The following is a 16,327-nucleotide window of genomic DNA, read 5'->3' as shown; positions in this document are numbered from 1 at the left end:
GCCCCAGGACAGCATGAGCCAAACCTATGCGACTAATCAAAGCACAAAGCAGATGATGGTGATTTCCCTTCATTAGAGTTTTCCCGACTCTGGGCTTGAAGTGCTCTTCCTGTGAACACCCACAGCACTCTGTGTTTCTAATGATACTCACTAGTTTATCAAGGGCAGGGCTTTTTCAACCTCTCCCTTATTATGTCAAGCAGAAGATCCAAGATACATCAAAAGGCACTTTTGCTCAGTAAACTAACAACCTTCATACATCAAGCATGATAGGGCCTCTGTGCTGGCCTCCTCTGTTAGAATATAAGTTATTTGAGAGTAGAGTCCATGGCTCTCAGCTATGATACCCAGCACGCAGGATGTGCCACACAAATGCATGTGTGGGAGGTCAGGGGCACTCAACAGAACAGAGGGCAGAGGATCACTGCAGCTAAGACGCAGAATGAAAGCCAAATCTTCAGGGTCTAATGAGCCAGCTATGAACCAGTAAGTGGATACACCCTTTTAAGAAGTTTGAAGACAAAAGGAAGGAGAATGGCAGGGTGGCAGCTTTGACTGATGGCAGGATAAAGCCTTTTTAGTTTCTAAAAGTGAAGGAAGTCTTGGATAAAAAGACTGTAGACTTGCAGAAATAAGGGAGCTGTGAGGTTGTACTCTGTGACCTATGTCTTCTTGATAAAGCAGGAGGCAAGAACATCTGCTCACAGTTCTGGTGGGGGGCAAGGGTCTGGGGTTTAAGCAGACCCAGTTGAAAAGCTATTGAGGTAAAAATGAGAGTAAGAGGAATGAAAAGACTACTGAGCTGAAGAGGACACCTGTAAACCTGTAGAGAAATCAGTCAGGTTGATTTCACAACTTTATATACCAAACTTGGTAGGTCAGAAAACAAACGGTGTGTGTCAGTCTCCTATGGCTGTTATAACAAAGGACTAAAAACTGAGTGACTTAAAAAGAACAGAACAGTACTGGAGGCTTGAAGTCCAAAAGCAATGTGACGGTCGGGTCCCGCTCTCTTTTACGGTTCCGGAAGACAAGTCTTCCTTGCTTCTTCTGGCTTCCGGTGTTGGCCTGCCATCCTTGGCTTGTGAGTGCACCGCTCCGTTCACATCACCATCTTCTCCCTGTGTGTCTCTACCCGGTCTTCCTTCTATCTTTTGTCCAAAATTCTTTTTATAATTTTATTTTAACTTGAGTATCTTTGTCAAGACCCTATTTCTAATTAAGGTTAGTTTCTAAGGCACTCAGGTCAGGGTTTCAACATATTTTTCACTAGTGGTGGTGGTAGGGGGAACACAATTCAACCCGTAACATGTTGCTCCAAGGACAGAGATCTGTGCACGGCAAATGGGCCTGGATAAGGGAAAAGAAGACATTATAGAGATGCATCAGTGCGGTGGCCAATCCAGGGAGCCCAGACTGGAGGGAGGGCAAGCAAGGTGTGAATTCTGGAGATCCAGCTGGTGATCAGTGACAGTGTAAAGGGTTTGCAGGCAGGAAGTAAGTACAAGGAAGAGCTGGTTCAGCAGGAGTCACATGATCAAAGGGAAGACTGGGAGATGGGACTTCCGGCTCTAAGATCTTGGATCAGTGACAGGAGGCTGGAGGGCCGGCTCTGACTATGGGGACATGGTTTGTTGTAGACTGGAAGTAAAGTGCGACAGGGACAGGGATAGATATGAAGGAAAACGGAGGCAAAACTACGATCTGAAGTTATCAACTAGATGCTTCATGCCTCTTGATGAAGTAACAGAGTGGCTGAAAAAGTCCCCTGATAAATCAAAATGTCAGCACTGACTTTAGGTCATGATCGTCTACCTGAGCAAGACTCAGGCCTGGTGTCAGATACTGACTGCAGGGATGTATGGAGGGAATGCGTGTGAGCTTGACCCACACTAGTTAGTTTCTGAGTAACTAGTTTTCTCATTCAAAAATGGGCTAATAGTACTTCCCTCACAGGCCTGCTGGAGTTGGTGCTCAGGGCCTCCTTGATGGATGTTTGTTGTGGAAGTCGTTTTTATTACCATAAATGCCACAGTCTGATGGAGGAAGAGTGAAAACACATTGCTCATAATCATAGTAGCTATGTCGTTGTTGTTTAGTCACCAAGTCGAATCCAACGCTTTGGGACCCCAGGCCTCAGCAGCTATAAAGACGACGAAAGCCCCTACCTCTCCCTTCCCTTACTCTGAAGACAATGAACACACCACATGATCCTAGAACATTTATTTCCACAGGTTCTTGATAAAAGAGCACAATCCTGTATAAGACTATACAGTACACATGAGGGCAAAGTTACATAGCAAGCCACAACTGCGCTGACACCTTCCACAGGGAAAGCCCAGGGAGGAACTTTCCACCTTCTGACAGTCTTATAATCATTCGCATTTCCCACGCACTGCAAGCCCCATCCCACCTCTCATTTTCTCCAGCCTCTAACTGAAATGTGTGTTCATAAGTTGTGCACGTGTGTACAGAAGAATCACTCTACCTACTGGATGGGAAGTTGAGACAACATGTTGTAAGTCACCCCAACATGGTGGGGAGCCAAGCTAGGGAGGCTGCAGAGCCAGGCCTAGCTCTCTCCTCCAAAGTTTTTACATGCCACTGGGGTCTCTGAAATTCGAAAGCCAGAAGGTCTTGTGTCTGCTCCTGTACTGAACTTCTCCCAGTTCAGGTCTGGGAAGGGCAAGCTCAGGAGGAGAGCTTGCGCTTAAGGAGACCAGGGAGGGAGATCTCAGCACACACAGGCGGCATCGCGGGGGGAGAGAAACCTTCAAAAGCTTGTGCTTGAGACTGGATTCTTCAGTCACGTCTTCTCCCGCTATCATCGTTAAGTATCAGGGACTTTCAGGGCTCAAAATTGATCCCTGTCTCCCAGGAACTCCACGACAAGCCTCAAGAGCCCTTAGATAAGGTACTTAGCTGTGGCTTCGGCCTGACCACTTGTTACTTTGGTGCTTCCACAGCCTTCCGGGCACCTGGGTGGGTGATTATGTGGCTTGATATGTGAACAACGTGGCTTCAGTACCATGGGGGTCTGCTTTAAGAACAGGAGACAATGGACGGAGGACACTGAGGCTGCTGTCACCATGAATCCTGAGACAGGGTCTGGGAAGGTCCTGTGGGGTCTTGTTAGGCGGCTGCCTTTGCTGCCCTTCGAGCCTCATGCTCGAGCCTGGCCTTTTCCCTCATCTCCTTTTCTCTCTGAATCAAATTTGCCAGCTCCAGATGCCACTCCTGCAGCTTCTGCTCATAGGTGGCGATATCCTCAGCTTCACAGGTGGGGAGCTGCTCCTTCACAAGCTGGGTGGTCAGGGTCAGAAGGCTTTCGGACTCAACTCTGCCCAGAGCCTGCAGCTTAGAATGTAAGGCCTGTTGGAACAAAGGGCAAAAAACAAAACAAAAACAAGGAGATGTGGAAGGGGCAGGAAGGTGAAGAATACAAAGAAGAGAGGAGAGATTAAGTCATTGCAAAATCTGCACATATTTTGCTCACAGGACAAGGTCACTGGAAGCCTGTCACGCTGCCTCTATTCCAGGCATTGACAGCTTCTGCTCTTTGCTTTCAGCATAGCAATTCTGCTAAGATGCCCCACATGTGATTTCTTCCCCTTCACTCACACACAGTAAATGGAACTCCATATGCTGTGATTCTCTGTATAATTTGTTTCAAACCACAAAGACTGCACAAGTATAATGAACCTCCATTTCCTTTCTGACCAAGTAGCAAACCCCATGAACAAAGGACCCTAAGATGCAAACAAAATGATAGATGCAGCTGATAAAATGGACTGAACCTGTCCACAGCTCTTCCTTTAGAATAACTGGGATCAATGTTTGCCTAACTAGTTTTCCTTTCACCAGATGGAAGTCACGTCAAGGCTTTCTTACTAATGGCATACTAAACAGCTCCCATGAGTGCTTTCGCTATTATAAGCCTCCCCGTGCTGTGCGTCATGAAAGGTCAGCCTTGACATTCTGACTGCTTATGGTTCCATCTGAAATGGCAGCTCTATTTGGTTGGTATTGTAATATTTCTGGAGGAGTAAAGTACTAAAACCACTAATCTACTTAAGTGCTTCAAGATGTAGATCAGAGACCCACTTATGGCCCCAGATTTAGCATATACCACATACCCCATGTTCCACAAAATAAATGCGATTTACTGGCATATGTGATGAGGCCTACTCTAATAGCAGGGGCTGAAAGGTAGGAAGGGTCCATGGGCTTCAAGGAGCAGCCAGAGGCCTCATGTGATGGTTCAGTCATATAAAAATAAGCCCCAGATTACCTGGGACTAATAAAAATCAGGCACCAGGAAGAAAGGAAAGTGTCTAACACACAGCAAGCAGTCAAGAAATCCTGGTCTCTTTTCTTTTTGTGAATTAAAAAAAAAAAAAAAGGATTGTGGAAGAGCAAGGGCTAAGAATTTAATGCAGGCACAGATTTCTATTTTCTAAAATTAAAGATATAAGAAACAAGGAAAAGGTTGTAAGTTTTAGAAGTGGGCAATATGAATATGGTGAATGATAACCTATGGGGCTAAGCAGAGTTTTTTGCTTTTTAGCTTTTCTAAACTTGCAAAGTTAGGCAAAGTTAAGAGGAAACAACAAGTATGTAACTTATTAACATAGCTGCTAATTCTCTGTGTACCCTGAAAACACTGATTAACCTTCCTTTTTCAGTTTTTAAATTATAAAGGAGGGGAGTTGAGCAATGACCTTAGAGAAGTACTGGGAACAACAGCCAAAAGTACTAGAATCCTCCTTAGAACATGCGGAAATAGATTTCCCAAAGCTGGTCCCATTCCTGCAAAGATTTAATGTGGCAGCCTGGCCAGGTGTATATCCCTCTGGACCAAAAGGACACCACCTTGGGTCAGCGGGGGGCGGGGGGGAGGGGACGGGAGGTTTTCTGCTTCAAACGATGAACTCTCCTTCAGGCAGCACAGTTTTTTGCTTGGCTCTAGACAGACGAGAAACACAGCAAGGAAGAGGCCAGGGGTTTAAACTGAACATGGCTCTTCCTCCCTGACTCTAACCTCAGAGCATTTTGCGACACACAGTTGAAGGCTACTAACGGCAGCCTGAGTGCCACAGCTCCTGAAAAACAGCAGTGGGAGCCTGCTGACACTGTCCGTGGAGCTCAGAGGGCATTTCCAGGAGCCTCAGTGCATGCCACAAAGCCGAGCCAGAGAAGACACCTGCATTTCATCTCCATCATACTCAAATGCGGCTTTGTGGTTTCTACCTAGGTTTCTGGAGATCGAGAGGGTTCAATCTCCAGCTCCTCTTTGCCCAGGGCTGCAGTCAGGTGCTTGCTATGGGAAGGAAGGCTATTTATTACCCACCCGTCAGAGATGAGTGGTAGGTAATGATATGCTGCCTTAGGGAACAAAACTGTGACCAATTCGCTCAAGTACAAAAAGGGGTATAAAATTTCCATTTGTTTCAGATCACTTCCTGTGTAAGGAGATAAAAATGTGATTTCTGATGACAGTTTTCAATGCCCTTCTGTGCAATACTGATACATGAAAGGACTGCGTGTCTGTCTCCATGGTGGAGAAGCACATTTAACACATAGCTGAGGGGACTCCAGCCTGCCCTAACTCACCTCATACCGTTCCAGGTATCGGGGAAGCTTGGACCGCTCGGTTTCCTCCACGTCCAGCTGCTCCATCAGCTCCTCCGACGTCAGGCTCTCCTCGCCTTCTTGGGGCTGCTCCTCTGGAGACTCCTGGGCCGGAGCAGTCAGAGCCCTCAGTGCCCTGTCCAGCACATCCAGCTGTGGAGCAGAAAGGGGCAGAGACTCAACTCCCTGTGGCCCTGAGAGCACTGGGGAGGGAGGCTGGAGAAGGGGAAGGGAGGGAAGCCTGGGACCTAAAAAGTCGCGAGAAGAGTTCTCTTATTAAATTACAGAAAACAGAAATGGTTATGTAATTTTACAGTAGAAACACCTTGTCACATGGCATGGAACACTTAGTACAAAACAAATGGAACAATAAGCAAACTCAGAATTGTCTGTGTAAGTGAATCAGCAGAGTGGCTTTTGATTTCACTTTTAATCAGCCAGATAGGAATCAAGGAATTATGCCCGATGGGCAATGAAGTAACACCCCTTCCATGTCTTTCTTCCTTAATTGGTTTGGAATTGGAAGAATGGGAAAGAAAAACCACTACAGACCACAACCAACAACAGGCCATTCTGAAAGTACAATAAAGCCTCTGAATCTAGGCGGGGGCCTCCTTCAGAGAAAAATTCAACTCACAGGACATTTAGAGATTAGGAATCAGCCAATCTATATAAGCTGCTGACAAAGACCAGACAGCACACATGAAATTTGTTGTAACAGGGGATTTCTGTGACTTAGAAAGTAAGTAAATTACGAAACAGAAGGTTTCTTTTCTGTTTTGACCCCTCTCCCCTACCACCTTCATTTTGGGGCAACCTCCTTTAAGGAGGGCCTGATCATCAAGAGATGGGACAGAAATGGCCTCAAGGCCAGCATTAACACCTGTGTGAATACCAATTAATTCTGTCCATGTCAACTCAGAACAAAAATCCAGAAAATACTCCAAGGCTTTTCAATGCCACTAATACATTATACCCAAATCTGACACACACCCCATTCAATGCTGACATCTGAATAACATTTCTATGAAGTCAGAACACAAAGAATGCAAGTCTGGCTCAAACTGCAATAAGCATCTCCCTGGCAGAGCATCTATGTCTAATTTTGTGTTTCAATCACTAGTACTGACTATAGTGGGGTTAAAACATGAATATATATTCAGAAATGTGTATGCTTTGGTATAAATGTCTCGCAGAGAACATAATGACTCACTAGACATCAGTATAAGGAGCCAGTAGAGGGACCAGACTTCTGTATCCTGAGACCAAAATGGAAGCCACGGGGCGAGATGGAGTGACTGGGTCAAGGCAAAACAAACAGCTCAAAGTCAACTTTCACACAGTGTTAACGAAATAACTGATGTCCTTTGAGGCCTGACTCTGGCTACAAAAGCTGCTTGAACAGGAGTGAGCACAATGGCTTCCTACCGGGCATAAGCTTGCCACATGCTTTCCCATGGCTTGAGCTAAGTCTAGGAACTTTGCAGAATGAAGAGTCCGAGGTGACCAAGGGGCTTTGAGGCTGATGGGAGGACAGGGTCCTAGTCTGGGCAAACTGAAAGACTTCGAACTCTGAAAGGGACACCTGGTCCAGACCTCCTCAGCATCATGCATTCACCACAGAATGCCTTAATGGAAAGAAAGATGGCACCATTTCTACTGCCTAAACTCATTTCTTGAGAGTTTAGGAAAACTCTGACAGGTAGTCAGTCTCTTAGAACTACATGAAGATACAGAAATGCCAAAAGTAAAAAATAAAATCTTAATGTCTCTTATGCTTCTACTGAGATTTTACTTTGGTGGTGGTAGTGGTGGAGGGCAATAAACAGTATTTTATTGAACTCAGTTTGAATTTCTTGGGAGACAATAGTTTTCCTCCCAGACAGTGAAGTATAAAAGCAACGTTAATCTTATTTTCTAGTGCTTGTCAGTAACACTGAGAATGTTTGTGGTTTTTTCATTCCTTTTCAACTGAGTCAATACATGAATCTATAGAGATAAAGAAGGTGGGGCTGGGGGAGACAATGAAAACAAATCCAAAGCTTGACTTATAAGGGACAAGAGATGCTAAATCCCCCAGAATCAGGGCTGGGAAACTTACCGCTTCCCTACACAGCTTCCCATCCTCTGGGGAGGAGGCCACTTTCTCCATCACGCGAAGGGCTCTGTCGAGGTAGCCTGGCTGCCACAGAAGTGGCATGTTATGGTACACAGCCCGCAGCCCCTGCTGCAACTCCACCTTCCCTGTGGCCAAAAAGAGCAATGAAGAAGGCTTAGCCGTGGCTTCCCACTATGTCTGAGGCTGAGGACTTGAAGACACAAGTGAGTACTCAGCTGGCAGCTCAAGAAATGGAGGATCATTTCAAATCTCTACTAAGACTCATCCCATCCAGTGAAAAAGGATATTTCAGATGGATGGTGAAAAATGTGGTCAGTCAATGTACACATTTTTCAATATAAACTTGTATGGACTTTTTTTTTTTTTTACTTTTCCATTTGGACTGCTGGAGACTATCGTGAGGGCTGAGGGAAATTTACAGAGGTCACTATATCTGCCTCTAATAGTGTGCGTGCATGCATGCTAAGTCGCTTCAGTCGTGTCCAACTCTGAGGGACCCCATGGACTGTAGCCCACCAGGCCCCTCTGTTCATGGGATTCTCCAGGCAAGAATACTGGAGTGGGTTGGGTTGCCATGCCCTTCTCCAGGGGATCTGCCCAACACAGGGGATGAACCCATGTCTCTTATGTCTCCTGCATTGGCAGGTGGGTTCTTGACTGCTAGCACTACCTGGGAAGCCCGCCTCTAAAGTGGAGTTACCCTTATAAAACAAGTTAAGCAACTGAAATACTACTTTTGTTTCAAGACAAAATGTTGCTCTAAAAAAGAAATTTCACAACTTTCTTACACTGAAAAATCCTGTCAACATCTGACAACCTTCCTTGCCAGGAAATGTTTGACATTTTTCAAAATGCTCCAAAACAGTCCACTGACTGTCCTTATAGGAAAAAAAAAAAAAAAGAAAAGAAAATCTCACTTTACTCTCCTTTCTTTTAGTTGAGCTGCATCAGTATTTAAATTATTAAGTCCTCGTCATCCTTGTGGGTCTCGGGACATGAGTGTTTCTCTTGGAACCTCAAACAATCATAACTAGAGCTGAAGATGTGGCTGGCTGACAGCAGGGTCCCCCAGTGAGGAGGGGTGCTGTCTTGGGATTCCAGGGGGATACAGACATTCTCTGAACTAACGACCAAAGTCACCTTGAGCTGCCAGGTATTAAGTCTACCTTCACTTATCTTTCCCTGGAAGGAGGATTTGGGAAAGCTGTAGTGGAACATAAACAGACAAAGCTCATCAGGTGACAGCTAATTTTAGACCTTTAAGATACTTGGGGCTGGCTGCAGTCACGTTCCGGGAAGCTGCTTATGTCGGAGGTAAATGAGGCTACACCGCACATGCCACACTGCGAGCAGGGGGCTCTGAATCTGATGCTGCCAGATTCGAAGCACTCAGGCCTCTGCTCAGAATCAGGAACAACAAAGCACATTTTCTCGGCCCTGACAACTTCCTGGACAATTCATGCAGTGAAACAGCCCTGAGTGCTCCTCTGAAGGTAAATGCAAAAACTTGTAATTAATATCGAAAGTAGATGGTAAGAGAAAATGATTTTTCTTCTAATTTCCACAGTATTATTTTATAATATTTTATAAAATATATTTTAATCTCCAAATCATACAAGGAACACCTATGCCTCAACAAAAAACTAATAAACTGATTTAAAAACGGACTAAGAACTTGAATAGACATTTTCCCAAAGAAGACACACAATAGCCAATGGACATGTGACAAGATGAGCAATGTCATCAAGCATCAGAACCAAAGTCAACAGCACAATATCCTCTCACACTCAGCAGGACGGCTGTCACCAAAGAGAGAAAACCCAAGTGCTGGGGAGAGTATGGAGACCTTTGTGCACTATTGGTGGGAATGCAAAATGGCACTAACTGCCAGGCAAAACGATAGGGAGTGTCCTCAAAAAAAAAAAAAACAAAAACAAACTGTCATATGAGCCAGCAATTGCACTTCCAGATATTTACCCAAAAGAATTGAAATCAAGATCTTGAAGAGATACTGGCACTCTAATGATCTTGGAAAAAGTGATTTTTAAAAAGGGTGGTCAACTCTTTTGTTAGTCTGAGAGCAGCCCAATGAACTCCTCTGAGTCTGTTTCTACCAGAATCAGCACCCTAAATGCCACACTACATTTCTTTGGTGAAGACCAACTCCAAAAGCAGTCAAATTGCTGTAACTTAGATGCTTTTCAGAAAACAAAGCTAACAGGCAGACACAGTATATGATTAGTAGAAGGCACTTTCCCAAATGCCTATCTGCTTAGGAGAGAGCATGGAAGGCTAATGAAATAATATGAATTTTAATTAACTCTGTAAAGCAGGACACATTTGATGCACACTTAGGTTGAATGTTACGTGCTCAGATCTGCTGAGAGCCAAGGCCGCTCCTCCAAAGGCCCTGCCCTCCTGACTGTCTCATTTAAGGCAGTCGGGGCTCTAAAGCAAAGCCAGCCGCCCTGTGCGAGGCAGTCACACTGCACTAGCGAGTCCCTCTCTGCTGTCCCAAAGTGCTACTGGACGCGCTCTCTGCATTCCTCTTCCCTCACCTGAGAACAAAGCCGACAATATGCATTCAATATTCTTCCTCCTGGGCTTGGGTTTAAAGAGACAGGAAGATCTTTTTAATACTGGGAAACAGTCTACTGGCTGGTTCTCCCAAGTGAGGACCAGAACTCTACTTTCTTTATCCTTCTTCACACTGCTTACCACTGAATATAATCAAGAGCCATCAGAACTAGTTCTCACCTTGCCAGTGGCCAGAGGTTTTTAAATCCCACTTTGTTGTCTTACCTAATAACTATAAGGCCATCAAAGTCCAGTTTTATGTCTAAAAATGAAAGCTGTATTGGAATTCCACAAGTCTAAATCAAATTATAATTTTATTATAACTAAGATGTATAATTTTATTATATTAAGAAGTAAAAGAATGAATCAGTTCCTATCTGTGAAGAACAATGTTAGTTAAGGACCTCCAGCTTACCAAGAAGTGCATAGCCATACAACTGGGAACTCAGCCCCACCGAGTTCTTCTGCTTCAGGCCTGGGAGTAACAGGGAGGCACCGAAGTTCCTCTCCTCTTCCCACTGAAACAGAATACAGCAGGTGATGGTGCAGCCAAGCAATGTATGCTGTATGCAGAAATGTGAGCGCTAATGACACAGAGGCAAAAAGAATATGCTATAATATTAGGTAAAAGAAACAAAATAATCATACTAAAGCTACATGATAATTCTGATTTTGTAAAGAAAAGATATTCATGTTTGATAAAAAATGCAGAATAGAAATGCTCAATATGTTAACAGATTTCTAGGCAGTTAAATTACAAGCAATTCTGGTTTTCCTCTTTGTATTTCTCATTCCTTTCTGAATCTGGGGCAGTGAATAACAGCTCCTTTTACAATCAGAAAAGTAAAACTATTAGAGCCTACTCTGGATCAGCACCGCCTCGAGGCGATCAATAAAGATTACCCACGCTGTCGGCTCTGTACTCACATTGCTAGGACGCGACACAGCAGACTTTCTGAATTTTAAACAATTCAGCAGTAAGACTCCTACTTCACAGTGTTCAAGTAAATACAACTATTAGACTGCTTTTAGACAGATTTATGCCTCTTAAAAATAAATTAGGCAATCAGAAACACTTAGTGATCACTTCTTTCAACCCAGGGTGCAACATTACACTTCAATAAAGTTGAAGCCTTTTGAGACATGGGGAAATGGGGGGCAGAAACACAAGCACTGCTGAGGCTGCTGCAGACCAGCGATGGCAGTGACGGGGCCCACTGTAATCGCAGGCCCGCGGAGCGCCCTGATCATCTCGGCGCGGCACTGCAGGGGCACACAGCAGCCTGAGTCTGTGTTCTGGCTGAGAAATACAGAACGCAAAGCTGAGGTGGCCCTGCACCGGTCAGAGACTGAACAAGATGTGCAAGCCACACCTGCAGTCAGGTGTAAGTGGGGCACCCCTGGTGTTAACGGGCACCAAAACCTCTTTCTTGGGAATGACCTTTGTGCACTGCAATGCAAGCGCAATTTCTTAAGGTTTTACTAAACCTTTGAAACAAGCAAAGACCTTGGGAGAAAAACAAAGCCTCCCCAGGCGCTTCTGCACACAGAAGAAAGAGAGCTGGTAATTAAGGAGGTCATTTCACTTTCAAAAGCAAATCACTCACAGCTTTGATTTCCCTCCACATAAACTGCATGAAAAGGGGCTCAGGGAATAATAAATATGGAACCTTAAAGATGTTTTTTGTTTTCTTTAGGGAAAAACATGATCCATAGTATCAGGATGAACTAATGAACGTGAGGTATGCCACAGGCTATGACATTCATTTCAGAAAAACAAAACACACCATAAATTTTTTACAATGGGGACTAGGCTAGATGATCTTCGCAGTTTCCACCCAAAGCAGTATTTTTTGATGTTACATTTGAGGTTGAGGGCAAAGTCTGTAGGGCCAGACTGCCTGGCTTCACCACCTATGTATGAGCTTGGCCACTATTACGCCGTCTCTCTGTGCCCTCGTGTTCTCATCTTCATGGAGTTGAGAGGACTGAATGAATGAATAAATCTAAAACACCAAGAACACATAAGTGTAAAGTAAGTGCTATTTAAGTATTAGCTACTGTTATTACTGCTGTGACTCTTAGGGGAGCAATAAACAATTGGAGAAGGAAATGGCAATCCACTCCAGTATTCTTGCCTGGAAAATCCCATGGAGAGAGGAGCCTGGAGGGACACCACTTAGTGACTAAGCAATAACAATGAAGAGATGAAATCAAAATCTGGTATTCTCCACTGACCCAGAGCACCTCAGGAAAATACTGACACAAATTAAAAACCAGTATTTAATACCTGAAGCTGTGGTCAAAGCTAGCTGCCTCACTGCTTCATTGGCATCCAGTTCTCACTGATCATCAGTTGCCCATTTCTGAATGTATGAGGCACACAGCATAGCTCATGTTTCAGAATGTACATAAGGACTTTCACTTGAGATTCTTCCAAGCGGAAGAACATTCAATTCCACTTTGTTAGAACCCAGGACCTAAAATGTGTGGGTGAACACTCATTCCTGGCTGTGCGGGGTCACAGGGCTGCACCCCAGGTATCTCTTCCCAGATGCTGAGGGCAGGGCTTTCCTCTGGCCCCCACATCCCTACTGAGCAGCTGCTGCTGGCTTCTCTAAGGCTCTCAGTACTGTTTCAAGACAGGTCACTTACACTGAAGTCTGTCTTCTTTGCCAGGCACTGGTACAGAACATAGAGGGAGAGGAGTTGGGTGGAAGGAACTTCGAAAGCTTCTTGCATCATGATCTCAAAAACCACAGATAAGGCATCTGACAAGAAGATCAAAGTAAAAATGAGGAAATTAGCTTAGGTAACATCATCAAATCTGTATTTAACTATGCATGCATGTCAGGAAGCATTTAACAGGAGGCTTCCCGTGTGCTGTTATGGATCTGTCAGGAAACCTTTGGCCCTTATTAATTCCTGAATATTCAGGAATTAAGAGGAGAGGCACACCTTTCCGGGGCTGAGGAATCCAGGCATTTCCTTTGTTAGTTTCTCATTATGGTGATAAGTACCCTCTTCTCTCTTTAATAGGGATCGCCTTGGGTTTTGTTAAGTCTGGAATTTTAATCTTTATCTTTGCTGAGAATAACTACAGTATATGTGCCCACGCCATGTTGATTAAAACACCTTTGCTCCATCAGAGCTTTGGTCCCCGTGTCTTTCTTTCTTTCTCTCCTCTCTCTTATCTCTCTATTTCTGGCTGATTCCCTGGAACGCGGAAGCCGGCTGCGTAACCCAGGGATTAGCCTCTTGCCTTCTTTCACTCTCTCGTCGTCGACTCCGGACCACCAGGTTCCGGTCCATTAAAGGACCAACACATGCATGCATGCTAAGTCACTTTAATCTCGTCCAACTCTTTGAGACCCTATGGACTGTAGTCCGCCAGGCTCCTCTGTCCATGGGATTCTCCAGGCAAAATCCTCTCCAGGGGGGCTGCCATGCTCTCCTCCAGGGGATCTTCTTGACTTAGGGATCAAACCCATGTCTCTTATGTCTCCTGCATTGGCAGGTGGGTTCCTTACCAGTAGCGCCACCATAAGCACTCAGAAAGTGAGGCATGATAGAAAAATACAAAGAATCATGAAGTTAAACATGGGCTGTGGTCCTAGTTCTTCTGTAAAGCAGGTCTTTCCCCTGTCTTTAGCTTCTACTGTACATACTGCTAGGTATTAAATCAGGTGCTATTGTGCCACTGTTCTCGAGGACACAGAATAAACCCCTTGATTTCTCAGTATCATCTTCATGATGACAAAATACCATTTGTTCCATAGACTTCACAAGATTGTTGGACAGTCCAACAACATAATACATATGAAAATGCCTCATAAACTGTGAAGCAAATTTAAGGCAGCATATCCATCAGCTGGAAGAGCTAAGGCATATAGAAAGGAGGCAAATATATTTTCCAGGTCACCCTGGTAAGAAGAGATGGAGAGGGCTGGGCGGAATGCCCCACTGTATGTTCTGGAACCTTCTTTCTGTTTTGGAAAAAAGGACGAATGCTGAAGGTAATTTTAAATCCCAGGTATTACTTCAGACAGAAAACTGATGACTACAAAAAGGACAATCAGGTTCAATTTAAAAGAGTTGAAAGAATGGAAAGGAAATGTGTATTCATAAGTCGTAAGTCCCTGAGCTTAATACAGTGATTCTTGTTTCCACATGAATGCTGATCACAGGAGACCAGATCTTGAGCAAGATCTGATTTATTTCCCCTCAATATTCCAAAACACAAGCAGAAGCCAAGAAATTCAAGTTCAAATAATTTCTTTCTCTTATTATTTGTTGTTAAATCAGAGATGTTAACATTGGTTTAAAAAACAGTGCCTGCATATAATGTTTTGAATAACAGCTGCTCTGTTAAACGGCTTTTGCATATACTCATAAGAGTTAGCACTCATTTGTAGCTATTGCTAGCCAGCTGGTTTTCTATGTGTTGTCATGGTTCTAAATGAGGTCAAATGCAAGAATTTCTATATTCTTTTTGTAAATGGGTAAACTGAGACGGACAGGCAGACCAGGGAGAAGTCACCCAATAAGTCAGAAGCAAAAAAGAACCTGCAAGAGATATAAACAAACAGTCCCCTACCTTACCAACAAACCAGTATTTTAAAAGAACAAGTTAAAGCTAAAAATATAGTTCAAAAAAATGTTTTGCCAACTGTTCAATATTGAATTCAAAATTACACATGAATAAATAAAATTCATCTCTAATTTATATTCATTTCAGTCAGCTTGGGAAGTGAAATTAGATTGACCTATATAAGATTTCCTGTTCCTCCATAATTATTTATGTACTTTGATATTTCCTATTTTAATAACAAAAGTATAATATTTTCTAATTTCTTGCCATAAACAATAATAATCTTCATCAGAACTTTATTTAAAAAAATTCTCAACATTATTTACTCTGAATTTAGGGGGGAACCCCCAAACTCCTTTTACCCTTCCAACATTCCCTTTAACAACAGAGAGGGGAGAAAACTGCTACTACATAATTTTCCAGTGATAAACTACTAAGAATTTTAAAATCTGATGTTCACAGAGAATGGAAGATGAAACATGCAAAAGAGAATTATCCTTTAAAAATTAATTTTAGTTCAATTTAGGAAACGCATGCTTAAAATGGAATGAAAATGGGCAAGAGACATAAGCATTTAAAAAAATAATGTACAGCAAATATTTTTAGGCAGTCAACAACTCCAAGTCTTACGAAAGAGAAGAGAAAGCAGAAAGGTCCTGCGTGCCCAGCTTAACCACTGCATCCCGATGCAATGGAAAAGGCTGAGGGTGCTGGTGTGCAGGGATGAGGGATGTAACTCAATGACAGGAATCAAGGTGTCACAAAAGCATAAATGACCACCAGTCCATACCCGTGTTCCTAAGGTAGTGACTACCATAACACAGGCAAGGTTCAGAACCAAGACTGAGGATGAAATGGTGGAAGGGGAAGCCAGAGTGTATCTTTACACAATGGCACAGCCTCCTCTTTCCTTCTTCATTGTCTGTGTAGCCGAGAGCACCAGCGTGCTGCACCATCCTTCCCGTCCACGGAGACTGGCAGGGCTCCACGTGACTGCTCTGGAGGGTCTGCCACAATCCCCATCTTTCCTTGGTCCCCCACTTATTGCAGATGAAGGTAAGAGCCATTTCAGGTTAGTTCCATGGAGCCACAGGATTTTGGGGGTAAAGAGATCACCGATGCACTTTGTTATTGTTCAGTTGCTAAGTCCTGTCTGACTCTCTGTGGCCTCATGGACTACAGCACGCCAGACTTCCCTGTCCTTCACCATCTCCTGGAGCTTGTCCAAGCTCACGTCCACTGAGTTGATGTTGCTATCTAACCATTTCGTCCTCTGTCTCCCCCTTCTCCTCCTGCCCTTGATCTTTCCCAGCATCAAGGTCTTTTCCAATGAGTCGGCTTTTTGCATCAGGGGGCCAAAGTACTGGAGCTTCAGCATCAGTTCGTCCAATGAATATTCAGGGTTGAGT

General features: G+C 44.0%; 1 protein-coding gene across 2 annotated transcripts in view; it reads right to left on the bottom strand.

Moving 5' to 3' along the window:
• Positions 1 to 2,208: 2,208 nt before the first annotated feature.
• Positions 2,209 to 16,327, bottom strand: part of MRPS27 (mitochondrial ribosomal protein S27) — a 100,983-nt gene continuing 86,864 nt past the window's right edge. For both annotated transcript variants that reach the window (XM_043488763.1, XM_043488764.1), the window contains 5 exons: positions 12,983 to 13,098; positions 10,743 to 10,845; positions 7,733 to 7,875; positions 5,614 to 5,784; positions 2,209 to 3,372 (listed from right to left, as the gene is read on the bottom strand). In XM_043488763.1, the coding sequence (XP_043344698.1) occupies positions 3,133 to 3,372; positions 5,614 to 5,784; positions 7,733 to 7,875; positions 10,743 to 10,845; positions 12,983 to 13,098 (773 nt within the window). In that variant the 3' untranslated portion in view covers positions 2,209 to 3,132. The remainder of the gene's footprint in view (positions 3,373 to 5,613; positions 5,785 to 7,732; positions 7,876 to 10,742; positions 10,846 to 12,982; positions 13,099 to 16,327) is intronic.

Source organism: Cervus canadensis, chromosome 16 (genome assembly GCF_019320065.1).
Source record: "Cervus canadensis isolate Bull #8, Minnesota chromosome 16, ASM1932006v1, whole genome shotgun sequence".
Lineage (NCBI taxonomy): Eukaryota > Metazoa > Chordata > Mammalia > Artiodactyla > Cervidae > Cervus > Cervus canadensis.
Note: the sequence above shows the minus strand (reverse complement) of the source record. Positions and strands in the feature narration are given on the sequence as shown.